This window comes from Psittacula echo (genome assembly GCF_963264785.1).
Source record: "Psittacula echo genome assembly, chromosome: 2".
NCBI classification, from domain to species: Eukaryota; Metazoa; Chordata; class Aves; order Psittaciformes; family Psittacidae; genus Psittacula; species Psittacula echo.
Window position 1 is genome coordinate 54,862,789 of NC_137737.1, and position 26,017 is coordinate 54,888,805.

At 37.3% G+C, this 26,017-nt stretch overlaps 1 protein-coding gene across 1 annotated transcript in view; it reads right to left on the reverse strand.

Moving 5' to 3' along the window:
* Positions 1 to 240: 240 nt before the first annotated feature.
* Positions 241 to 26,017, reverse strand: part of LOC308216929 (sodium channel protein type 5 subunit alpha-like) — a gene marked incomplete at both ends in the record, with an annotated part of 32,880 nt that continues 7,103 nt past the window's right edge. The window contains 20 exons of the mRNA XM_080609631.1: positions 241 to 1,439; positions 2,890 to 3,160; positions 3,569 to 3,669; positions 4,290 to 4,431; positions 5,890 to 5,943; positions 6,438 to 6,716; positions 7,729 to 7,836; positions 8,103 to 8,276; positions 8,981 to 9,135; positions 12,206 to 12,326; positions 14,495 to 14,932; positions 16,621 to 16,974; positions 17,759 to 17,959; positions 18,304 to 18,542; positions 20,459 to 20,621; positions 21,237 to 21,638; positions 22,197 to 22,373; positions 23,331 to 23,528; positions 24,055 to 24,196; positions 24,915 to 24,972. Of these exons, the coding sequence (XP_080465757.1) occupies positions 241 to 1,439; positions 2,890 to 3,160; positions 3,569 to 3,669; positions 4,290 to 4,431; positions 5,890 to 5,943; positions 6,438 to 6,716; positions 7,729 to 7,836; positions 8,103 to 8,276; positions 8,981 to 9,135; positions 12,206 to 12,326; positions 14,495 to 14,932; positions 16,621 to 16,974; positions 17,759 to 17,959; positions 18,304 to 18,542; positions 20,459 to 20,621; positions 21,237 to 21,638; positions 22,197 to 22,373; positions 23,331 to 23,528; positions 24,055 to 24,196; positions 24,915 to 24,972 (4,976 nt within the window). The remainder of the gene's footprint in view (positions 1,440 to 2,889; positions 3,161 to 3,568; positions 3,670 to 4,289; positions 4,432 to 5,889; positions 5,944 to 6,437; positions 6,717 to 7,728; positions 7,837 to 8,102; positions 8,277 to 8,980; positions 9,136 to 12,205; positions 12,327 to 14,494; positions 14,933 to 16,620; positions 16,975 to 17,758; positions 17,960 to 18,303; positions 18,543 to 20,458; positions 20,622 to 21,236; positions 21,639 to 22,196; positions 22,374 to 23,330; positions 23,529 to 24,054; positions 24,197 to 24,914; positions 24,973 to 26,017) is intronic.

Genomic DNA, 26,017 nt, shown 5'->3' on the forward strand with positions numbered 1-26,017 from the left:
ACCTGCTTTGCAGTGGGGTGCCCTCCATCAAACAGATCCAAAACCTTTCTCTACATATGTAAACACAGAGCAGAGCTGAACACAGCAGAGCCAAAGGCTACAATTTAGCTGCTACCATAGTTAACCCATCACGATCAAAAGACTTTTTTTAATAGGGAGACTGCCTCAGCTGACATGTATTTACAATATCAGCCTCTGTGAACATTTTAAAATATTCTTAGTAATATAGTCACTGATGAACTATTTAATGTCTGGAGATTGTTGATTACCTGTAATTTCTCCATCCTCAACCACGAGATTGCTACCATTGGCTCTTGTGACACTGTCATATGATGGAGGGAAGGATGTTGAGGACAAAGTTTCAGACTTGTCAGGACTCCTACCATAGTTTTCACCCATCATGCCTACAATAAGTCCTTCTTTTTCTGGAGCAGCATCTCCAAGAGTATCAATGCTGGAAGTTCTGCGATGGTACAGATAAGATGCCTGCTTTACAGAGCGCAGGAACAAATGACTCCTGTAGGCACGCTGGATGACAGTGGCAGATGCTTCCTCTTGTCTGTGTCTGAGTGTAGTAGAGATTGGCTCATAGGATTTTTTTGATGGATTGGCAGACATGAACTTCTCTTCCATTTGTACTTTTAGAGTATCCAGCTCCCCAGAATCTCCTAACACTCGTTTGGTAAAAGCAAACAAAATGTCCAAGCAGTGGATCCTGTCTCCACTCACCATAGGCAGATCCATTGCTATGAGTTCAACTCTATTTGGTTTTGGTACCCGTAAAGGTTCAGCCAGAGCATCTGCAAAGTCTGAAAGAGCAGAGAAAGTTATAAACTGAGTTGCCTCAGGATCAAACTTCTCCCAGATTTCATAAAAGATGTCAAAGTCATCTTCCCCTAAAGGCTCTGTACTTTCCTCTGTAGCAGCATTGAAGTTCTCCAGAATAACAGCTATATACATATTTACAACAATAAGAAATGATACAATGATGTAACTTACAAAATAAATAATACCTATAGCAGGTTTACCACATTCACCTATAGTACCATTTATATTTGGATCACAGAATGGCGGCCCAGTGTTTAAGATAGGACTGAGAAGACCATCCCAGCCAGCTGACGTAGTGATTTGGAAGAGACAGAGCATGCTGTTAGCGAAAGTTTGGAAGTTGAATATATCGTCAATGCCATCTTCCATCTTCACATAGGCAAAGTTAGCCATGCCAAAAATGGCATAAATAAACATGACCAGAAAAAGCAAGAGGCCAATGTTGAATAGAGCAGGTAGAGACATCATTAATGCAAAGAGCAGTGTTCGAATTCCTTTGGCAGCCCGGATGAGTCTCAGTATTCGTCCAATCCGAGCCAAGCGAATGACCCTGAAGAGTGTAGGTGGTAAGAAATGTTCAAATGCTTTACCAATGCCAGAAAGCAGTAAGGCTAAAATAGAAAGGATAACAGCTGGTTAGAATTTGCATTTTAGCCTAATTAGTAAATAGAATGAAATTATAGTATCTGTTCTGTTGAAAAAATATCTGATGTGTGTGTGCTAAGACCCTAACAGAACAACCTTTAATAGAAGTTAGATTAAAAAAATAGCTTTAGAAATCAGCAATTATGAACTACATTCCTCAGCCACCAGAAGACAGTACCTGTTGCACTAAGGATGGTAAGCACATTTCTATATAAAACTTCAAATATCCAAATCAGTCAACATTCAATGACTGATGGTTTTCTTTGACACTCGTTGCATGAATACTTCAGCAGGTGCAAGTTATGCACTTACCTTCTAAATTTGACTTCAAATACTGACATTACAAAGCTAAACTAACAAAACAAGACATAATAATAATATTATGGTCATCATTTAGATAATATAGTCAAGATATGCATAAGCAAACCCAGTGATGGACATTGAAGTTGTGCATGCCACTTCACAATGACTTTTGGTTCATTAGGGACATAGCTACACAAGGATGTTATTTTATCATTAGTTTGCATGAAAAATGGCAGACCTACTAGCACTAGAAGAGGTTTGGTTTTTCTAGGTTTTGATGTGCTGGATACATTTTTCTGGATTTCCATTCCGGGAACTTAATTTCTCAAGCAAGAGCATTGGAATCTTACTTACTCTCATTGGAATCTTACTTACTCTCATTGGAATCTTACTTACTTAAAACGTAAGTCATACTAAAAAACCAAACTATTTTTCTTCTCCTAAATGCTTTCCGCTATTTTGGCAATACAGGAGTTAGGAGTTGTTACATTGGCAGAAATCTCAAATTCACTACAGATCTTTACCCCGTTTTTCCACTGCAATCCCTTCAAACTGAACCTGTGATACGTCCAAGTTGTTCTGTTACACAGTGTAAACCCTTATTTTCAATCAGCTATGCCTGAGTTTCCAGAAATGGAATTCTATAGTCTATAGTTGAATTGCAGTCTTCATATTCTCTATATACTTCAATTCTTTATTACAAACACATATGACAAAATCCAGTAATTTTTATCTGATCGAAGGTTTTCTTAGTTGGCACTAAACCCATAACAATAGAAATTATCACATAATGTGGTACTGGTATGATCAGTTATTCATTCTCCCTTTCAGACTAGGAAAAATGAACCTAAAGAATCATTATGAAATATTTTACATGACACAAGTGCTTTTAATTTTTAATACTTTTACTAAAAGAAAATAGAAGAAATTAAAAAAAAAAAATTGTTTCATATTATTTGAACATAATAACGGTGGGTTTTTTAGTCCTTTTTCCTCAAGAATTATGATTTCCATTGCAACATCCTTTTGCAATTGATAAGTTTTAATTAATTTTTTCTATGAAAAGAATTATAATTGATTTATCAAATAATTTGCCAAGCAGATTTTACTTACCAACAAGTGACATGATCACAACAACTAAATCAAATATGTTCCAGGCATTTGAGAAATAGTACTGCCTCAGAGCCACCAATTTCAGTACACATTCTGCAGTAAAGATGGTAACAAAAAGTATATTGATTTTGTTAAGGATGTTAGTCTTTGTTTCACTTTGCTCATAGGTTTCCACCATCATGGTGATCATGTTAAGGCAGATAAGAATCATGATGACAACATCAAAGGCTTGACGTGTTACAATGTCAAATAGGAAACCTTGGTACCTGTTCTAAAAAAAAAAAAAAAAGAAATACATCAGGAATTAGATATGAAAGTAGGGAGTATTCACCTGTACATGTTTTATGTTGCAAAGTCATTCAACTATAATGAAGTCAGAGAAATTTAAGGCAGAACACAAAAATTACATTAAAAATCCCTTCCCATCCTGAAGTTTAACCAGTTCCAAGGTAAATGTAAAACCCAACATTATTTATGCAGAGAACTTAATAAATATTTAACTTGCAAAATCTTTAAGTGCAACTTTTTGGTATGAAATTTATTTTTGAGCACAGTCTGAGTATCAATATACAGACTGTATAAATAATTCATACGCAATATATAAACACACACACTTTTAAGTGAATTAAATAGCACTTTTGCAATGCATTTTCCTTTTGAAGAATTCAGACAGTCTTACCAGTGGTCTTGGAATGGGTTTTTGAGGTTTCTTGGATCCCAGCTTTTTCATTGCATTGTAATATTTTTTCTGTTCTTCAGTCATAAAGATATCTTCCCCACCTAAGTATTTAAAGAAATGTCACTGTTACTTAGTATGAAAGCAGCACAATTGTAGTTGCAAAGTCTGAAATGCTGGAAACTAACATTCCTTCCTTTATCATGTGTTGCTAGTACTAGCCTTTTCATAATGTCTAACGGTGTCCAAAAAACCAGTGTCACAAACCGTACATTCACAGAGCAGAAGTCCTGGGGTGACACACACCCAGCTCAGGAAGCAGGAAATCAAAGTACCTACTGAAAACCTGGACAGGAACAAATTTTTCCCTGGCTTCACACATCCTATTCTTGTTGAATATGCAGACTACTCAGAGTATCTGTACCAGACCACTTTCAAAATGAGTTTCCTGACATGCTCAGTTCCCCAAAATGAGCAAAATTTCAAGGAGCTGCAGAGAAGATGCCATTGCCTTCAAAACCCTGGGAAAGAGAGAGGTGTTCTGATTGTACCAGAAAAGAATAGAGGCAGAAACTCACCCTGGGTGTTACTTCTGCCAACTTAATTACTAATGCTTTTGTGAATGCCAATAGAAGTTTAAGATTCTATGTATAGAAAGGACCATGTTCTCTTAAGATAGTGTTGTTCAAGATATAGCAGTTACCTGGGAGCACAAGCAGTATACTTATCTTTTTTTTTTGTTGGTTGAAGTTGTCAATAATAACACCCACAAAGAGATTCAGGATAAAAAAAGATCCAAAAATTATAAAGATCACAAAGTAGAGATACATAAATAGACTGTGCTCCATTTTTGGCTGTTCATTTTTCTGCAAAAATAAGAAACAACATGAAAAATCACCAATAACAACACGGGCCCAATTCAGAATAATCTTCATATTGCAGATCTTCCCACAAATAGATTCCAGAATTACAGACCTACTGCTAGTTTTGACAAAATTGGTATAGTTTAAAACTACCAGTAGTGCGTAACACAAGATTTTGTATGTATATGGCACTTTTGAAAGGCGAACAAAATGGTGGAAGAAAGTAACATTCTTATTGCAACTACATGATGCATCAGAATTCTAGGATCTCATACAGGCATTACTGTTTACATGCCATTGTGGTCTGTTGGGGTTTTTTTAATTTTCAAACCTGACTTAAAATCCTACAGTTTGAAATTGATTGAGAACTAAATAAGCCAATAGAAACAGTTACTGAGTTGGACATTCTTGACATGATTTTCACAATAGTTTCAGAAGCATCATGTCAGCTTCTTCCAGTAAGAATAGGAGCTGTAAATTGCTCAGTACTTGAAAAATCAAGCAAACTATTTAGATGTCTAATTCCAAGCTGTTGTCATTAAAAATCTTGGCCTACATATATCCCTTTCTTCTCAGGAAAAAACTTCTCCACGGTTACTTGGGACAAAAACAAAATCAAAGCAAGAAGTTTTTCAAATCAAAACACAAAAAAACCCACTGAAACACTCACACACAGAATTCATGTATGGTTACTTTTAAAATTACTTGACCCCTTTAAACTCACAATCAAATTAAGATAGCCTCTTAATTTCAAATTCTTTGCCTCCAAAGACATACCACTTTGTTCTGCATAACATTGGATGATACGTCTAATATGACAGCAAATGTGACTGAAAACATAAACAATAGGTGAAATAGTACTCCTGATGCTTGACAATGTATTCTAAATGGTTGCTTAGCCACAATAGCTCAGTTCTTGGTGAAGAATGGTTTTATGTTTTGAAGTGGACTATGCTACTTCAAAACATTCAGGTTTACTCTACGCTTGAGTTTCATAAAATATGATGTGTAATGGTAGGTGCTTCCATGTGAGTGGGAACTTTGACCTCCCCTGCTAGCTGATGGACACCCAGTTATTAGTAGAGCCAACATACTACAAAGAGGTGTTCAGCTGAGCAATACAGATATCCAAGGTGAGCATAAATACTGCCTAGATCCCTCTGAGCACATTGACTAGATCTTCATCACTGATAGAGGGCATTTGGAGGTGAACTCAAATGGAAACCTTACGCTATGGTTAACTGCATTTAGGTTGGTGAGCGGATCTGAATTCCTCTCCCCATTACAATAGATTAGCTGTAGGATATGAGTCATTCACAGATGAAATGTTTACATCAGCTGACAAAACTGATTACTGGAAAAAATTTGCACAAACAACAGAAGTAAAAGTGCAGAAATCATAATGCTTTTGCAGAAAGCAGTAGTATTTGCAAAAAATATAGTTTAACTATAATGACTGACCTCTCGCGAATCTACTGCTGCATACATGATTTCCATCCAACCTTTAAATGTTGCCTAGAATGAGAGATTATAGAAAACATGTTGAACTTTCAGGGTAAAAGTCTTCACATAATTTGCAATATCTGAATGACACAAATTGGAGTAAGAGCATGGTATGGTCACAAACCTTCATTAGCATGGTCTATTAAAGCCTTTACAACCCTCATGGCCAAACAATCTGTATTTTGGCAGATTAGGTCAGTATTTGCCCCAGATTTCCTTCTGAGATAGACCCTAGCTCTCAGGCTTGTGAACCTGCTGGGGAATCAAACAACACCTGTATACCAGATGCTTACTTTATCACCGGGAAATTCTTAGTGGGGTTTAATTTGTCCCCCTTTTTCTATTTGTGTGTACACACAGTGCTAGCATTTGAACAGCCAGATACAAGGGAATAGCCAGCTGTACAATACCACTCTCTTCCACCACCCTTAGATGTAAGTTAGGAGTTGATGGGAAATCAAGCCGACACGGCATGGTGCTGGCTAGTGAAGGCAAGCAGCACTTACCACCTGAAGAAGAGCCAGGTAGCCAGAGCCAACATCATCAAAGTTGACTTTAACATTGACCCAGAATATTTTTCCTGTGTTATTATACATTCTACAGTCTGTTATGTCATTGATTGAATTATTTAATTCTGAATCTTCTTCTGTCAGATTGACACATTTCCCAAACTTCCCAGCAAAGAGGGTCACTCCCATGATGCTAAAGATGAGCCAGAAGATGAGGCAAACAAGCAGAACATTCATGATGGAAGGGATGGCTCCCAAGAGGGCATTGACCACCACCTTGGATGAAATAGGAGAGCAAAAATACACTTAAACAAAGATAGGCTCAAGAATCTGTTCAATGCAATAAGCAGTCACTTGGTCATCTCAGCAAACAGAAACCTAATGTTTTCCACATAAATACTAGCCACAGCTGTCAGGGGTCCCTTGAACAGATTCAAAGCTCTATAGTATATCTCTGCCTTCACAGTAATAAGGTTGCAATTGGAGGGCTTAGTCTCACTTCCAGAAGATATTCAAGAGCAATCTATGTTGCTGCATTACGATATAAGTGTGTGACAGTGATACCATAGATATTTCTATCACTTGTTTTCGCATACCAGAGTATATCCTATAGACTAGACTTCTGACAAAATGCCACTGTGATTATCATACTGTTTCACACTGCAGAGTACAGTTGTGTTTTGCATAGGGCTTAGGGAAATTTTCTCTGCAGTTGCTTAATGGTAGATTTGCAATTAAATGTTTTTAATGCCCAGCAGCTTCACATTGTTCCAGGTGCTCCTTTGATAGAAAAAGGCAGGAAATATTCTACAGACAAACACTCTTGCATTTTGAAAGAATAAGTCTCTTTAGAACAAGAATTTGAGCTAAGTATTTCTTAATAGCCTAAATTTTTGTAAATCAATCCAGTGAAAACTTGTGGAAGGGAGGTGATTCTTTCCTCTAAATTAGATGTCATCAGACTTTGAAAATGAGAATTGTGCTCACAGTTCTCATTCTCTCTTTTATTTTTGGCTATATCATTAAGACAGAAACACAAGAATGACTGAGCAGCAATGGAACAAAGTTCTGCCTAGTCTATTTTTAGTTTCAATGGCCCTTAGGATCGATCACTAGAGGAAAGTCCGTAAGCAGCAGCCAAGTACAGAGGAACCTTTTATAAATTCATTTTATAGGTTCTAAACTGAACTTGGGATAGATATGTGAACTTCATAAAGACACAGTCATGAGTTATGAACTTCTAACATGCTTATTATACTGACAAGCTTTAATTTATATTCAGTCTTACTCTCATGCCTTCAAATCGAGATAATGCTCTTAAGGGTCTCAGAGCTCTGAGAGTCCTAAGAGATTTCATGGGGCCTAATGAGCTGCTGAAGAGGTCTATTAAAGAGACCTGAAAGGGAAGACAAAAGAAATCATTAGCAATGTCCTGACACCTGTTTCTTTTATTCCTGTTTAAAAAACAAACCCAACAAACAAAAACAAAACCAAAAACCCAAACCAAATCTCCCCATATTTTCAGCACCCAGAGTGCAATATCCTGAAACCATCATTAAAGGAGGCAGGAGTGCTGTCTTAACTTCGTATCCAGAAAATAGTCAGCAATTCTACTGCATCCTGCATCACAATCCCTGTAGAAACACCAAAGGCATAACTTACTCCTACAATAAGGAAGTCCAGCCAGCACCAGGCATTGGTGAAATACTTCTTGAAGCCATAAGCCACCCATTTCAGAAGCATCTCCAGAAAAAATATGAAAGTGAATATTTTGTCAAGAAATGACAACATGGTTTTAATGCTTTTTCTCTCATTTATATGTATGTCTTCAAATGCCTGAAATTGTAACATAGAGATAAATGGTAAAAGTCAGAGATGAGCTTCATAAAATGGAAGTCTAGCATTATTAAGAACCCTTCATCATTCAATAGGTGTTTTACATACATCTAAATGCAATCTTTTACTCAAATCTATGTCAGCTGATAAACCTGAAATTCTCCCTGTCCCTTCTCTTTCTTTTTCTCTATATACTACAGCCTTGTACTTCTCTATATTACAGCCTATAGTACAGCATGATGTGGGGACACACACATCATACACACTGGAATCCTAGGAGGAAAATATATGCCTTTTGGGAAATTTATTTCAAGACATTTAAACATTGAAGAGAACTAGGTACTATTTTTTTTAACTGTTAAGAGTAATTTATTTCTTTTAATGATATAAAAACTCCTTTATATTTCACAAATGAGAAATAACTTCCTGAGAAATATCCAGTATACAACCAGAATAGAAACATTTTCTGAGATTTATATATTTTTGGCTTTGCTCATGCTCTCTTATAATTTTTCATAATATGAATAATACATTTGCAATAATTACAATAGTGAATAAATGACTGCTATGTGAAGCCTCTTCTTTTTTTTTCCCTGATGAGTTCAAAGATATTTGCTGTGTTTTCTACTGAAAACAACTTCTCTGTGTGCAAATTAATGTTAAAAATGCCTCTAAATAAATGCATGAAACTGTGCTATACTAACCAGGGCTCCACTGCTCAAAAGAATCATGAATATGATAAAAGATTCAAACCAGGAATGTTCAACAATCTCGTAGCAGGTTTTTCTCAGATTCCACCATGTTTCTCCTCCAGACTTTACGGTACTGCTCATAGAACAACAAAAGTATCGAACACAACCTAAAGTGAGAGACAATAATGAACATATGGGAGGAATGTACCTGCATGTGAAGGGGTGCCCCAGCAACCTTTCGGGGCAGGGAGAAATCAACAGACACATTATCTGCATCACTGTTGGTCATTTTCCCTGTTCTACCATGAGAAATAAAAAAGGAAACATCTAATTTTGTTTGCCTTGTAGCTCCTATTTACATAAAGCAGGTGGAGCCCTTTTGGACAACTTCCTGTTACGTCATATTCTAGCTGACACATAGGCTCCCTAAGACGACACATCTTCTTTCAAGCCCACCAGATTACTTTTTATATCAGACAATGACACCAGAGCCATCTGACATTTCCTGACAATCTCATTACAAAATCCTTATAAATTACTTACTAATTTTGCCAAGAATTAACTCACCTTGGCTAACATTTTCCTTGCTGTGTGCTCTATGCTAATTCATGTTTTCATTATGTCCACAATGTCAGTCAGAAGGCATCTGTCATTTCCAAGCACGGAAAAAATAATGCATATATGTGTCATATGTATGCGATATACACATTATATAGTATCATATATATAACTCATATATACAATAGGATATAATATATGTATAAAACATCTAATCGTTTTTCTTTTAATAATCCCAGTTTTCCCAGTAATGTTGATCTGGGGTGCAAGATGAGGCAGGGATTGCACAAGATGAGAACTTTTTTTTGTGCAGACATCTGTGTTAGGTACAGCCCTGCTGCACTTTCAGTTAAGTTTTCTGATAGTTTGGCCACAGCAGTCACATTCCAGCCTGGGACTACAGAGCACAAAACATTTCACAAATCTTCTCTGGAGCAGGGAAAAAAACCCAAAACCAACGAAACAAACAAAAAAGGAACAAAAAATGTTCATTTCTTTTGTTCTAAGGGCTGTACTGGCAAAAAAAAAAAAAAAAAAAAAAAAAAAAAAAAGCCGTTGATAAAGAGTTTTGGAAAAAACCCGACCCTTGTAGCTCAGAAAATTGACATCTGTATTATTAATGCAATACTTGTGTGTTTTTCAGGAGAAATCTAACTGCAATGTAGGAATAGTGAATCTCCCTGAGGATTTATGATGTATAACACAACAGTAAAAATATGTATATTATTAGTACACAGAGAATACTTTGCATTCAGGTACAACACCTCTCTAGCTTCAAATAATTTCTGCATGCTTCACTGTTATTGATTTAATCCTAAAACTGCACGTTAGAAATTTCATTGGCTCAGAAAGTGCACTGCTTAAAAAAGGCCAGCTCTGCAGAACAGGGCAAGGAGATGAGGGGATGGAAGTAATTACAACCAGATTGGATTTATCCATGTTTTTGTCAGATAAAATATCCAGGAAGTGGTGCTTAAATGGGAAAGTGGTGACGAAAGTAAGGCTTTGCCTTTGAGAGCGGAGGAGGAAAACAAGCTCAGAGAGCTGTGGGACCTGCTGCTGAGCTCCACACATGCAAGTTTGAGAAGTCCCTCCTGATCAATTTGTGTTAGAGGGAAGCTTGAATGGATAGAAAACAACAGACTCAAAAAAATCTCGGGGGATGGGTGGAAATGGTGATGGAGCAAAGAACAAATTGTAGCACCAGGAAGAACTTTACTACAGTTATTCATTTAGTATAACACATGTAGAAGAAATGAGCCTATAACCTGACTTGATATAGCTCATTCTCTTGCAATTAATACTGAGAGTGCAGTGATTACACCTGGTCTTCAGTAGCGATGGTTATTAGGGAAAAATCTCAAGAGCTATGTCTTTGCATCTCATGAAAACAACGTGTTGTTACACATTAGAGTAGGAAGAATTTAGAAAAGTACAAAACAAAATGTGAAACTATTTCTAAAGCTAGATGTTGTATGATGACTTGAGAAGGGATTCCCAGGTTATCTCCTTATAGAAATTCAGCTTCATCCTAGAAGCTTCTCTCTGCTTATTTCCCTCCTTTGTTTGCTACAAAGATAGCTCACAAAATGCTATTCAAGGAATAAACATTCATACAGTTGCAAAGTTGTTAAGGTTAGAGACCCTTTTTTGTGTTTGTCTCAAAGCAACTCAAAAGACAGAAGGAACTGACAGCGTGTTATCGCTCGGGCAAACGGCCAGGGTCAGAGCACTGACCCTGCTCTATCAAGGTGGAGGATGCTTTCCTGTGTTGTCTGCCCAGAGGCCGTGAAGATTAATTGCTGTGCCCGGCAACAAACTGCCAGGAGACAGCAACACAGATACAGCAGAGCCTGCCAGGGCACAACGTGAACTGGATCTGGGGTTTACTTGATATTCCTGCAGGTGAGTCTCACCTGGGAGAGAGCCAGACCCTATAAAAAAGCAGATGACGTTCAGCCATGTGGTGCATCCCTCCACCCTGGATCCCAGCAGACGCACTGTCACAAGGACTGGAGGGGCCACAACTGAAAGAATTCCCACTTGCTGACCAAGAAGACATTGATGGATCCACAGGGTAGTGATCCTGTTTCTCTGTTTATTTTCCTTCCTCCTTTTTTCCTTCTACTTTGGATATTTTATAAGAACCTGCCACTTCCTAACAGTTTTAGGGAAGTTTACAATAAAATTGTTTTGTTTTTTTCAACCTCCAGAGCTCCCATGGTTTCTCCAGTGAACCGTGCTGAGTATAGCAAAAGATCACCTCCCCACACATGGGGAGAGGACAAAATACAAATAAATCTGATGTGCCAAGTGGCCATTGCCAGGTGAGACCCTACCACATACACTTTAATGTTAAACTCCAGAAGTGACTTGGATTCTGTCCAATAGAGGGGAATTTGCCTTACCTCACTATAATAATCTCCTTTTTCAGGATTTGGTCTATGCCATTCCCCAGGTACCAGAAGCAGCTAGCATTTAGGGGAAGGGAGGTTATTTTTCAGGTATCACAATCTCTCCATTGACTAGAGAGGCAGAAAGATCTGGACTATTTATTCAATTTCCAGATAACTAATATTAGCTGAAAATAACCAGACCCTACTGACTTAGTATCACTAGAGAAACAAGTTGGGTTTTGACTCTTCTCACTTCCCAGTAGTGAAATCATGAGAGCCTTACCTTCTGGAAAACAGTCTTCTGGAGTCTTGAAGTCTTCAGCAAACTCTGGAATCTGTTTCAAAAGATCTTCAGGATTTGTCAGATCCACTGTGCTTCCTTCAGAAGAGCTGACACTGTTGAGCTATGGAGCATAAAAAGATCAGGTTTTGATTCTTTCTGCATTCAGCTCTAAATTAATAATTTACCCACAAACAAATAAATTTCAAAATTAAAACTTGGCTATGTACTAATATTTCAAATAGTGTGGCTAATGGAACAAACTTTGTGATCTTATAAGTATACGAACCTAGAATTGCAAATAGAGGCCAAATATAATTACAGTATCTGTCTACATGGACCAGATGTAGCCACTTTATAAACTGGTAAATTGAAGAGGTTTTAAATTGCTTATGATCATACATAGTCCTCAAAGCATGATAAACTACTTGGGTTACAATCATGAAATCATACAAAGATACATTCAAACAGGAGAAGCAGATAAATATATCAGGTTCTTTATACCCATAGCAGAATTAATGAAGTAGGAATTGGAATCATATATTCTTCAGTTACAAAGCTTTTTGCTATCCCATTACACGACATCCAATGTATGATGAGTCAGCAGTTTGTTACAAATTACTTCCTCTATGCTTTTCTTTTATGTTTGCATTGTGGTGTTTGTTAGTTTTTTACTGTATTCTTTATTCAAAATTATTCAAAAAATATTTTTAATTAAAAACTACTGCCTTTAATGTCATAGTGAGAATGCAATTTCAAGTATTACTTTTCTTGATATCAAGATACTTAGGACACGGGCAGACACGGTGGCACTTCCTACTTGGAAACATCTCTCTTTCAATATCAATTTGGACTTCTTCCCTGCTCTTGTGTTTTTGTGGACTCAGGTTTCAATAAATGGAAAGTAGCAAAGAATATTTTATATATTATTTATGTGAATCAAATTATTTTGTATTTTTTCCTTTCTAAACACTCTGTTTCCTATACATACTTTTTCTTAAATATCAATACCTAGAAACAAGCACAGCTTTGATTTTATTCACAGAATTCCAACTGTCATTAATCAGCCAGACTGGCTACTACAAGCTCAGAGTTGCTTTTGTCACTGAATCCCACTCCAGCAAATTCTTGGACAGAGACGTGCTTGATCTGGTCCAGAGTTAGAAAGTCAATGCCATAGGAAAAAAAATTGTTACCTCTTTTTCTTCTGACGATGACAATTCAAACTTCCTATCCTTTCCTAGGTAAAGCACACTGAATTCTTCAGAGGAAAATCCCGATCCTTTACTCCAGCTGCTTGAATTTTTAGCTCTTTCTCCCCTTTGCCTCAGGTGACTTTCATCCTGAAAATAATCTGTGGATTAGAAGGGTTTTCTTTTCCCTTTTTAGGAGGTGGACAAGTTGGAAGGGAAAGAAAGATAAGATATGCATTTCATTTAAAGTAGGACTCTCCTGACAAAATCATAAGATACAATCTTTTTGATTCTCTTATTTTACCTAAAGATAGAGAAAGGGGAATTTTTCTCAGCAGACATGTGGCAAACTGATGAATTCCAGTGAACTAGCTGAAAGTTAAGTGAGAATTTTTACATAAGAATTAAGACTGCAACATAAGGTAGGAAATCTTGAGACTAAACTGGCAATTTTCTGTGGTTAAAATAAAACTGAAAAATTAAGAGAACACAAAGAAATAGGATAACATATGCTAGCATGTAAAAACCATGACCTTAATAAGAGTCAATCCACGCTTATGCTTTCTAATTTTTTCTAATAATTACTACATACTATGCACAGTAAGGACAAGCACAGAGAATGGACCGGAGCTATAAATTTGTGTTATCAGTCTGTGACAATGTTCTTTATGCAGAACATGCATTTTTGCTCTGTTATATAAATAATTCCAAAATAGTTGGTATTATTCACATAATGGTTTTTTTTTATATATAATAATTCCAAGTTCACCATGGACTGCCACAATTATCTGTGGGCAATCTATGAGCTATGCAATCACGTGTGTTACACAGCAGGTCACCTAGGAATTCCTGCAGCAAACCCAACAATTTATGGTCTTTCTTTTAAGACCATGAAAGAATTCTGATTTTAAAAGGCTCCAAGTAATAATTTGCCCTCACTTTAGACGTTGTACTCTTGGTTCTAGTTCAAAATTTGGTAACTCTAGAAATAGATCAACATATGCCACCCTGCTCTGCTAGAGACAGTCTTCCACCATACATGCATCCATCAACATACATATGATGCTACTGTTCCAATGCAAATGAAGAAATTCATTACCTGTTTGCTGTATTCTGTGTCTGTAAATGTGCTCAGCTTATCATCATCTTCAAAATCCTCACTTGTATTCTCTGCCTCAGCAATAGGGACGCAAACAAATACATTGGGATTGGTAATAAAATCTTCAAGACCTAAGCATTTGTCCTCATTTTTCTCAGCCCACTCATTATTGTAATTCTCTTTACAATTTTTTATTTCTTCACACTTGAACCCAAGTTTGTTTTGTGCAGTCAGTTTGATATTCTTCCTGTGAGCTTTCCTTATATGCTTGAGCTTTCCACAAAAGGCATCCCATGTAACACTCTTCACAAAGTGAAATCCCTTGTGAATCCGAGCAAAAGCAATACGAAGGTTGTTCATCTCTCCATCATCCTCTGCTATCTGAAGACAGTCAGCACTGAAGGAATTCAGCAGTAGTGCAATGAAAAGGTTGAGAACCTGAAAGTCATTGAAATAACAAAATTAAAAGTCACAAGGGTAGAATTTGGAAAACTAAATTCTGGCAGACATTATCAAAGTTCAGCCTTACTAAGCAATCTAAACAATGTAATAACACAATTACTATGACTGATCACATTGTGGTTGATTAAGCAAAATTCTCCCTCAGAAATTTCAATGTTCTCATGATCCCTTTCCCCCAGAAGTTATTTAGATTAGTAGTTAAAACAGATTTGTGTATGCCAAATGCATTAGTTGGCCAAAACAACTTTTCAAAGGTTATAGTAGTAACAAAGACTATGGTCATGGCTTGTCAGTTTAATAATGTCTCTTCCTTCTTCAAACTAGAATTAAAACAGGCCTCTGTGGAGCTGCTTTCAAAATCCTGTGAGATCAGATTCAGGCCCAGCAATTCAATTAAATCTGCAACATTGACATGAAAGTCAAAATCAAAAGAAGCTCAAAGTGAGGTTTCCATGCTACTTTTGAGTAATTTTTTAAATGGAAGAAGTTATAAACCTAAATGACTTTTTTTCTTTTTTTTTTTTTTTTTTTTTTTCTTGTTAAGGGAATGGGAGGATTTAGATATTTTTCTAGTTGTTTCACTTGTTCCAGTTTGGGATGTGTATCTTAATTTTTATTGTGTCAGAACTGGGCAGATAAAACACCTGAGTCATCCAGGGACTACAGTCAGTAGAGAACATCCGCCCTCCAGAGACCAATTCACCCCATCTGTTTTAGTTATTGACCGTAGGTTGAAATAAATCTCTTGTTTCCTTCCATAATAAGAAAGCCTAGACAAGGAATGTAGATGAAACACTTAATTGTTTGACAGTTTACATTACGTCATATGAATATAATTCACAGCATCTCATTACTGAAATCAATCACTGAGGTGTAGAACTGGTGGAACTTCAAACCAGGGGATTTGGGATTCAGCCATACAACAGGTATTTCCCATAAAGGGTTGCCCAAAATTAATTCTTTTAAATTAATCATGTAAATTAGGGAAAATTGATAAATGAATGATACTAAGAATGACATATGAACCAAAGATTTTTTTATGATTTGGGCACTAAGAAAGGATAAACCAGGACCAGGAAGGCAGTCTGCCTCTTATGCCCCAGCACAGGCACGTGAGAGTGTGTAGTGTATGCCATAGCAAGATCTAGCTTTTGGATATAAATATACTTAGAGATAATTAAATAAAATCTTGATTTCAGTGTTAGGAGTATAGATTCTGCCATTTGCTGATAAAGAATTCAGTACTTGCATGAGCTCTAAAAATAAAAAATTAAAAATTGATTTTTTGATTTACAGAAGGACTTTAACATTTAGCTCCATTAATTCAAGCAGATAAGCCATAAGCCTTACTGATTATTTACATCCAAATCACAAGATGTGAAGAAAAATAGTTGCCTGTGTTACATTTACTGCAAAGATATTCCTCATCACATTGCCACATGAAAGGTCAAGTGATGCTGTGTGCAAAGCACACAAAATATGAAAATACGGTTAGCGGTTCAAAGGCAACAGGCAAGGGGCTTTTGTAGACCGTAACATATGCAAGTAATTTTTCCACCTGTGTTTAGGGAAACTGGCTCTTGTTGGTCGGGGGCGGGGGGAATAGCAATTTAGTAGATTCAGCTATAGACAGGATGAAGAGAAGAAAATACTGGAAAACTCACCACTAAATTTCCTATCACCATGACCAGCAGAAAGACAAGAAGGCACAGTGATGGTTCAGCAACCACCATGCAGTCCCACATGGTCTCAATCCATTCTCCACACAGAATTCGGAAAATGACTAGGAGCGAGTGGAAAAAGTCCATCATGTGCCAGCGTGGCTTGCCGTATTTGTTTATTTTATGGCTGTTCTCCAGATAGCTTCTCCCAAAAAGTTGCACCCCTACTATGGCAAAAATGAAAACGATGATTGCCAGGACGAGGGTCAGATTACTCAGTGCTCCCAGGGAGTTACCAATTATTTTAATTAGAGTGTTTAAGGTTGGCCAGGACTTTGCCAGTTTGAAGACCCTCAGCTGCGTAGCAACATAAAACATAGTGTTAGACATCAGTAGAGATAACCCATCTTTGCACCATTCAAATCCTGCAAAAAACACTTTAGATATTCTGAACTATTCCAGCATGCAATATTTGCAGCACTGTGACACTAAAACTTTTTAAAAAGTATTCATAGGTTTGTTTTGTTGGTTTTCTTTAATTGAGTAACATTGCAAACATAAACTAACCACCTCATAAAGGACCAGTTCGACTAGAGTCCCTGATTAGTCTTTGGCCTGCACAGGTAGGTATCCATAAAATGCACCTGATGTAGATTATGGTGCATAACTTATGTGTAACACAAAGGACAAAAGCTGTGAGACCAACTGCTGTATTATTATTAAAGGACCCTATATTTTGGTGCAGCAACATAAATCAGTCCATGGTATATCATATGAATTCCTTATCATTTCACATCAATTTTTAAGTATAGGGGGTTTTCTGTATTTGTACTCTGACACTTTTTTCCTAAGTTTCCTGTGCTGGTTTTTGTATTTTTGATACCAGTTTTGTAACATGACTACTCTGGAATATTTTTCCTCTGAGTATTTCTTAGAATGTTCGACAGAAATATGTCCTTTAAGCTCTGGCTTTAATATCACAAGTAGTTTAAGAGAGTGCTTCTTATTCCTACAGCCAAGAGGAAGAAAAAATATTAAAAGTAATAATATATTTCCTGCACCCTAACAGCAGACAACAGAAGTATTCTCTACTATATTCACAACATAAAGTTTTATACAACTGATCAAGTGTGAAGCTTACCAGTCTGAAGGATCTTAAAACTGACAGGGTTCCTCCTTTTCGCCTTTCTTTCTTGCTTCTTTGTTTGGGTAAACTCAGTTCAATTAAACTCAATGTGACAATTACACTGTCAAAAATATTCCAGGGCTGCTGAAAGTAGTAATAGGGATCTAAAGCGATGATTTTTAAAATCATTTCTGCAGTGAAGATTCCTGTAAAAACCTGTGTCAAAGAAACAGTAACATCAGCCTAAAAAGTACCCATGATTTTTTCTTACTTTTAGATCATGTTCCTGCAAGTAACATTCATGGGCAGGTCAACAAGACCCATTTTTATGAACTTCTAATACACTTTTAATTAAAACTGGAGGATTGATTTCTTCCTTCTCAAGAGTGTGTTAGAAGTATATTGATAAAATCTGAGTATTGTATATATTAGATATTCAGAGTTTATAAATGCAGAGTTTGCTAATCTTTAATTTTTACAGTTATTCTCTATGTCTTAAGTGAAAACACCCATCAATCAACCCTTGGTGTAAAATGTCACATAGCTGAGAGTTTGCTTACCAAGTTGCCTGCATTTAGCATTGATTTAAAATTATCTGACATATTATTGTGCTCCAGCGCCATGAATAAAGTGTTCATCACAATGCAAACAGTGATGGTGAGATCAATAAAGGGATCCTTTATGAAAGCAGCCACTTTTGTCTTGATTCTCACCCAAAGTGGGCAACAGTCCCAAATTAGATACTTTAAAGCAAAATTATTCAGGCAGGGTGGGCATCTCCGCCGAGATTCTTCAAGTTCTAAATGCAAAAGAAAACCCCACTATAATTAGTTATCACTGAACAAGATGATGAGATTACTACTTCAAGTATTCAAAAGACCAGAGAAGAAAAAGGAAACCTCATATCTCACACAGAGCCCCCAAGCTTTCCTCCACTTCCTACCATTCATGCAGTCCCTACATCAGCTAATAAACATGAAGATAAAATTCAGAGAAAACTGGATTCAAAATGCATTAATGTAAACATACTTCGTAAGACTTTTCACCAGGTTTTATTTGGCTTAAACTTGTATTACAATCATCTGACTAAATTCACGTATATGGTGCAGGGGCCAAAACACAGTCTGTAGGTCAATATAGTATGCAAAGGCACTTTTCATCTTATCCTTCCATAGATGTCTAGGACAGTGGCAGTACCACAGTCAACATCTTTTTGTCTCCTCTGACTCTCAGCAGACAATAGCAGCCACAGGAATTCTGATTATAGCTGAGGCAAATACAAACTACGGTGCCTAAAATTTGACCTTAGGCTACTTCTACTGGAAAGGCCACGTCTACAATTTCCCAGTTGATACAAGTTGCCACACTTGTCCATTTTCTCTGATTAAAATACTGGACAGAAGCTGTTCTGGCTTTGTCAATTTTGGTCAAATATAAACCTCATAGCCTTTTTTCTTACAACGCCAAGGAGTCCTTCAAAATACTTTTGACCCAGCTGAAGTCCCATGCAAATTCATTGACAAACTGGAGCTTAAAGCTAAATACAAGCACAGTAGGTATTAGTAATAACTGGGTGTTCAGGGATCTGAAAATTTTTAGACATCAGATGAGCTGGATCTGAGTCATATCTTTTTCTTAGTTAGACCTGTCCTTACTTCTTCCCAGTGTTTAGCTTTTTTCACTTTTTCCCCTCCAGGCTCAAGTCTCAGATCCCACCCTACAGTGCTTATTCCAGTGTGACCATCTTGACTCAATCTCACTCCTGGACTAGCACTTGTCCTCTGTTTTTCTAGATCAAATGGTTTCCTCTGTATGTATACAGTGTGCATCCGGTAGAACTGGTGGGCAGGTCCTAGCAAAGACCCTTTCCTCTCCCCTGTTCTCAGGTTAATCCACAGCCACACAGAGATACAAGTTCTGTTTCATCTCATTTCATAACTGAAAGTGTTCAACAAAACCCTGATCTTTAGTGAATTACACCGCAAAGCAAGGCTCCACTGGATGTATTGCAACTGTGATTGTCCCAAGAAAAAAAAACCCTAAAAATTTTATAAAAGGGACATTCCTGCCACAACAGATGTAACATTCACCCCATCCCTGCTAAATCCCATACTTGTGGTCTAAGAACTGGTGATAGAGCTCCTCAACAGGGACAAAACAAAACAAGACTGACTTTCTCATCCTGAACAACTTGGGCTGAAATTTTTCAGTAAGATCTGCAACAAAACTATCAAAGTGATAAAACATCCTAAAATAAATCATATGTAAAGTTAAAGGAATAAAACAGTGGCGTTAAGTATTCAAAACCCAGGAACTGCCACAACTGATTTTGCTTGCATGATCTTACTATTGGATTCTGCATGCCTATGGCTCTGCCAGTGGCATATCATAAGTCACAGGGTCAGGGGGAGGAAACAGTATCTCAATCCTGCACCTCAGATGCTATATAAACTCTTTCCACCCAGTCTCCCTCCAATCCCCTTCACTGTCTGTCCTACAAAACAAGATCGTACAATAGGCAAAGAATGTGTTCCAATATACGACTATGTGATAATGCTTTTTTTTCCCTTTTTTACAAAAGAGCCATATTAACCATGAAACTCCTAACTACACACCTACAAATCTCTGTTAACCTTTAAGAAACGCATTGACATTTTGGTCTTTCATGCTAGCATTACCTTAGGATTGAAATAAACATAATGAGGAACCACTTACCCTCCAAGACACTGGTAATTATGCTAACTGCACTTGCTGCCCTTTGTCTCTGAAGTGCCTCGTTAAAGTACTCCACTGACAGATGAGGAGGCGAATGCATCATGCTGCTCTCATCATTTACAGCTGGCTGCTTGAAGAAGTAAACATGATTAGGAAGATACTGCTGGAATAAAATTAAGTAGGATGTGATGAAGGGTAACTATGGAAGTTAATAGGAACAATGACGCGCAGCCAAATAAATGCACCTTTTTACAAGATGTGATAGTTGTGGAGAATAAAGGTCTCTACTTTTCAGTAGTAACACTAGAGTAAATAGATCCTGCAATCATGCAATAGCAACAGGGCGAACACAAACATCAGAAATAAGTCCATGAGGGAAAATAGGCCTTGGAAATATTCCAGAGATTAATGGACAAGGAGAAAGATGAGAGATAAACTGGTAGAAAAGCACCTCTACCCATTTGTGGAATTTACAAAGTTTCTGCATAATGCTAAAGGTTCTATGAAGGGGAAAGAAATTGCAGGTATTGCTCAAAATGCTCCCCCTGGACAGGGCATGGGATAAAAAAACACGTTGGTGATTTGTAAGTCCAGTACTAGGAACCTTCAAAACTACGTTAACATAAACTGTGAATAGCAAATTGTGAATAACTTCCCACATCAGTATACTTCATTTCACACCACAGTTTTGTATTACACTGAAACTCTAAAGAAAAACTGCCATTTACAGAGAAACCATATTATAAAGTATTTATTGAAAATAATATATTTTCCTTACCAGATTCCCCTTTCCTGGATCTTCCATTACCGGTGGAAGCATTACTCCTTCAGAAGACACTGGATCTAGGCTGTGCACCTTGCTGCCTCCTCCTCCCATCATTGAAATCACACCATTGCAGTCATCCATGTTAGCCCACTTGCTGCTGTGCACGTAGTTTGGTGTAGCAGGGTGAGAGCTTTGGCTTATTTGACTTTGCATGCTGGATCGTCTTCCCATCTGCGTGACCGACAGTGACCGACACTGGATTTTGTGTTCCCCAGCACTGCAGTTTTCCTCATCACTGAAATCTGTTCTGGAATCAACTTCTAAAGCAGGTATTTGGAAATTGAACACACTCCCATGGCTAAGCCTGCGTTTTGCCTGATTTGCATGGGGACCGTACACCAGGCCAAGGAAAGACTAAAAGACAAGGAAAAGCAATATAGAGAGAACAGCATAATATCACAGAGAAAATTCGCGGAAGCAATAAATGTTTAGAGTTTCATAGCAGTTCCTATCAACCACTTCAAGTCTAAAATTCTTATTTAATTCAGATTTTTCATGGAGGTTTATGCTCAGATTTTCAACATCAGATAATAAAATTCTATCAGCAGTAGCAGCTATTTTTGTGATAAGCTTTATATTTATGTTTTAAGTGAGAAATTTTGAACAGAGAATGATGGCGCAGAAGTTAAATTGTGATAGTCATTCACCATTTTCTGTTTCTCGGTGTTACAGAAAATGTATTTTAACTGTTAATAAAACTTCCTTTCCATCCTTCATTTATAGTATTTCCTTCTTTTTCAAATTATTTTTTACATTGAATTATTCCTTATTCCAAAAGGTTGTTTATTTTAGAGATTTAAGAGTGATTTTTGTAAGTTTTTGTAATGGGATTTGGTTTGTGTGTTCAAGCAATTTATTTTAGTAATTAAATTGGAAAAGCTGTGAGGATCTCAGATTCAGACAATAGATTACCAACTTGCGTTGACTATCCGTGGACTGTGACTTGGGGAATTGTTCTTCATTATCTTCTATCCCCAAGGACTGATTTCTCTTTTTCCTATTGCTTCTTTCTTTGATTTCTTTGGGAGACAGAGAAGAGGCTTCAAAGGAGCTAATTGACAGGACATCAATTCCTTTAATAGCCAATGACTGAAATTAAAACAAAAATGTGGGTGACATTTTTGCTGGGTACTTTTAATATGAGCAGAAAGAAAACGCTTCTGTGCTCTCTATTATTTCCTTTTAACAATTTGTGTTTCACAAAACTAATTAAATATCTTCCATTTTTAAAATCTCCATAAAAAGAACGAGGAGAGAATTTCCCCAACATATGGAGCACTGAACAATATGCTATTTGCAGTATGTTACACGATCATGTGTATTGAACCTGCCAGGAACAAAATAATCACATTATAGCTCTTATTCTTCTACACAGCATATTTGCTTACAACAAAATTACTCCATTTAAAAGATGTTGTAGAATATATCCTTTTCCCCAAATTAATGCTCAAAGAGTATTAAAATTCTGTCTTTTCACTGGAGATCCTTGGGACTGTATTCACACTGTGGCTGACTTCCGTTCATATACTGAATTTAGGACAATGTTGTCAAAACACAGGAGTTTTTTGTTCTAGAAGCTTCTAAGCCATTTGTTACCAAGACACTTTCATTCAACTATGATAGGTTTTGGCTCAGATGCTAATGCAGTTACACAGAACTACTGTATATTTCTCTGCTCAGCAGCCCACAGTGATAAAATTGAATAAAAAGTAAAAACAAGTACATTTTCTTTTGGAAGCTGCTAGTTAATTTTATAGTATAATTTAATACTTTATACAGATTTTAAAATACTATTTTTCTTACAGTTACAGCAGCCCTTAATACTCATTATCCACAAAAAAAGTTATTGTTTCACAGGAAAAATACACAGCTGAACATGGAATTACTCCTGTAACTCTAGGAATCACAACTTTCAATAAGTTATCACTTGCTCCTGCTCCCATGGCTGACTGCTTTATACAACTGTACACAAGGAGTTATGCTTTCCCTTATGTGACTGATGCCAGAACACTGAAACAAATGCTTGCAAGGGAATAATTTACATACCTCCTGCTCCTTCTGTAATAATTCCATGGCTTCACGAAATTTCCTTTCCTTTGCCTCCGTTTCAGCAATGGTGGCCTTATTCTGCTCTTCATATGCCATTGTCACTACAGCCAGAATCAAGTTGACTAGATAAAATGAGCCCAGAAAGATGACCAGCATGAAGAAGAGTATATACACCTTCCCAGCAGCTCTGAGGGTCTGTAGGCAACACATCCCAGAGATAAAAATTACCATAAAAAATAACAAATAGTCTTTCAGTGTGTCCCTGAAATTCTTTCGAATCACTCAGCTTCCTAGACATAACGGTTTAGGAAGCTTGAGTGGAAATATGTCTTCCTTGGTCCTTCTTCTCCCTTTTTTTCCCTCTTTCTCCCTCTTCCTGCACCATCTCCTATGAATAATTGATCATATACCCTATAGGTATATCCTATATCATATATAGGACTACTGCGGAGGCATTGCTATATTTTTGAAGTACAATACGGGACACTTTTAGTACTTTTCAAGTCCCTAAACAAAAAGGGTGATAGGTCTATTGCTGGGGAGCACTTCAGCATCCCTTTTCTAGGAGGCACAGCTTGTGGAAAGGGAAAAGGGAGGATGTGGGTTTGATGACTTGCAGCTATTGCTTTTCTCTGATGTTTCTCGCCCTCTCTACACATTTTCTGCTTTGGGTCTTGCTCTTCCTGGAAGACCAGTTCTGAATTAGGCACAAAGCTGGTACCTGCTGATACAGACGCTCCCAGTAGTCCTGGGTCATCAGACGGAACAAGGAAAGAAAAGCCCAGCCAAAGGAATCAAAACTAGTGAAACCATAATCAGGATTTGGCCCAATTTTCAAACATATATAGTCTGGAGGACAGACCCTAGAAGTAAAAATGAAAAGTGGAGCTCTTTTAAGCATGTAGATTCCAAAGAGAACTTCAGCTTATGTGAGAGTTCTGATGATTATTCAGCTCTGCATTTCATTAGATTGCAAACTCATTGTCTACTCCAGGTAGTATTGTCTGGAAACTGGGGTGAAAAAAGCAACACCTATAACCCAGCAGCAAAGGAAGAGAGGCTGGAGTAGATCACCAGCCCAGGACAACTTCCTCATACCCTCCCCTTCACTGCAAAGTAGACACATTCCCCCCTTGCCCAAACCTGCCCTCCAAAGTCCATGTTACGTTTTTCCAGTTCAACACTCATGAGCCTTCACAGAGAGAAGCATGTCTGTCCTGTGCTATATCTGAGATCTTTCATGTTTTCAGTTCTCTTGTACATCTGTGGGGAAGACAATGCTTCTGGAAAGCCTCAAAGGAATTTAGAGTAAGTAATAATGTAGAATAGATAATAATTTAGAATAAATAAATAATTTAGAATAAGCCAACTGCAGGCTCATACTTCATTCCTTACAAGTTATCTGACTGTTTATTATATCGTGTTGTCTGTGTTCATGTTGCTGCATTTAAGGAAACCTTGGAATTTCTGCTTATGCCTCATATGACTGAGCAGATATAGAAGCACTAAGACAGACAAAACTTCCAAAGAAGAAATATTAAGTGTACTTACTACCAAAGAAGAAATATTAAGTGTACTTACCCAGCATCAGGGCCACATAGTAAAATATCTGAGGTGCCCTCTTTCTTAGCAAAGTATGCTATAAAAAAGGGGGGAAAAGTTAAAAAGAAATCACTTTTTAGCCTGAATCTTCTATCCTTTAATGTGAGTAGTGGCAACTAATCAGTGACCTCTAAGTGTATTGCGCACACACATGGACAGATTTCCCACACTCACAGTAACTGCACCAGATTGCAAGATGTCCTCATTTATAAACATGTGTATGCACAAATTTCAGATTGCAGGCAGTTCTTAAAACAGAATTTAAAAAAATATCACTTTGGCCACATCTGCATAAATGAAATGAAGAATTGGAGGGCACAGGCACAAGCACAGTCCCTGGTTTGGTAATAGCACAAACTTTTTTTGGTTAATAGCAATTAGCCCTCTTCCAGGGCAGTGTACAAACGTTAATACGGGATAGCATAGACCACTTCCAACGGGCAATAAAAAATCAAAGCTCTGTTCTGGCAGGGAAGAACACGGATACACACCATGTCATGGCACTGCCCAGCTGAGCCAAACAGCAGGTCCTAACCCTGCTTAGCTGAGAAATAAAGATTTCTTCATTAGGATGCTTTTTGACCTCTTCCTCTACTTCTCTTAGCATTAGTTACTTTGCTACCTGAGCTAGTACCAGGCTGAAAGTAATAGCTTTAGTGTTATTAACTATTTAGCCCCATTAAGATGTGGGGTCATTATCCCAGACGCAAGGGAGGTCTCATGTCTTCCTGGTGTTCCACAAACCTCAGCTGTGCTCATCAAGTAAGTTGGCATGATTCAGAGCCGACAGGAATCTTCAGCATCAGCTGTACCGTACCATGTAAATACACCATAAAGGAATGAGTCATTATCTCAGCTACTTTCCTTCTGAATTTTGTTCAGTTTTGTTCCTGCCAACTGACAAAAAGGTTTTTTTAAGAAGATTCAGGGACTGAGCTTCGGAGAGTCATAAGAACATGTAGTTCTCCAGGTAGGAGAATGGAACTTCCCACACAATCAGGATCAAAGCAGCCCATTAAAAAAAAGTACAAAAAAAAATTTTAATTCAAAACTGGGCTTATAGGGCTATAAGTCCTAAATCC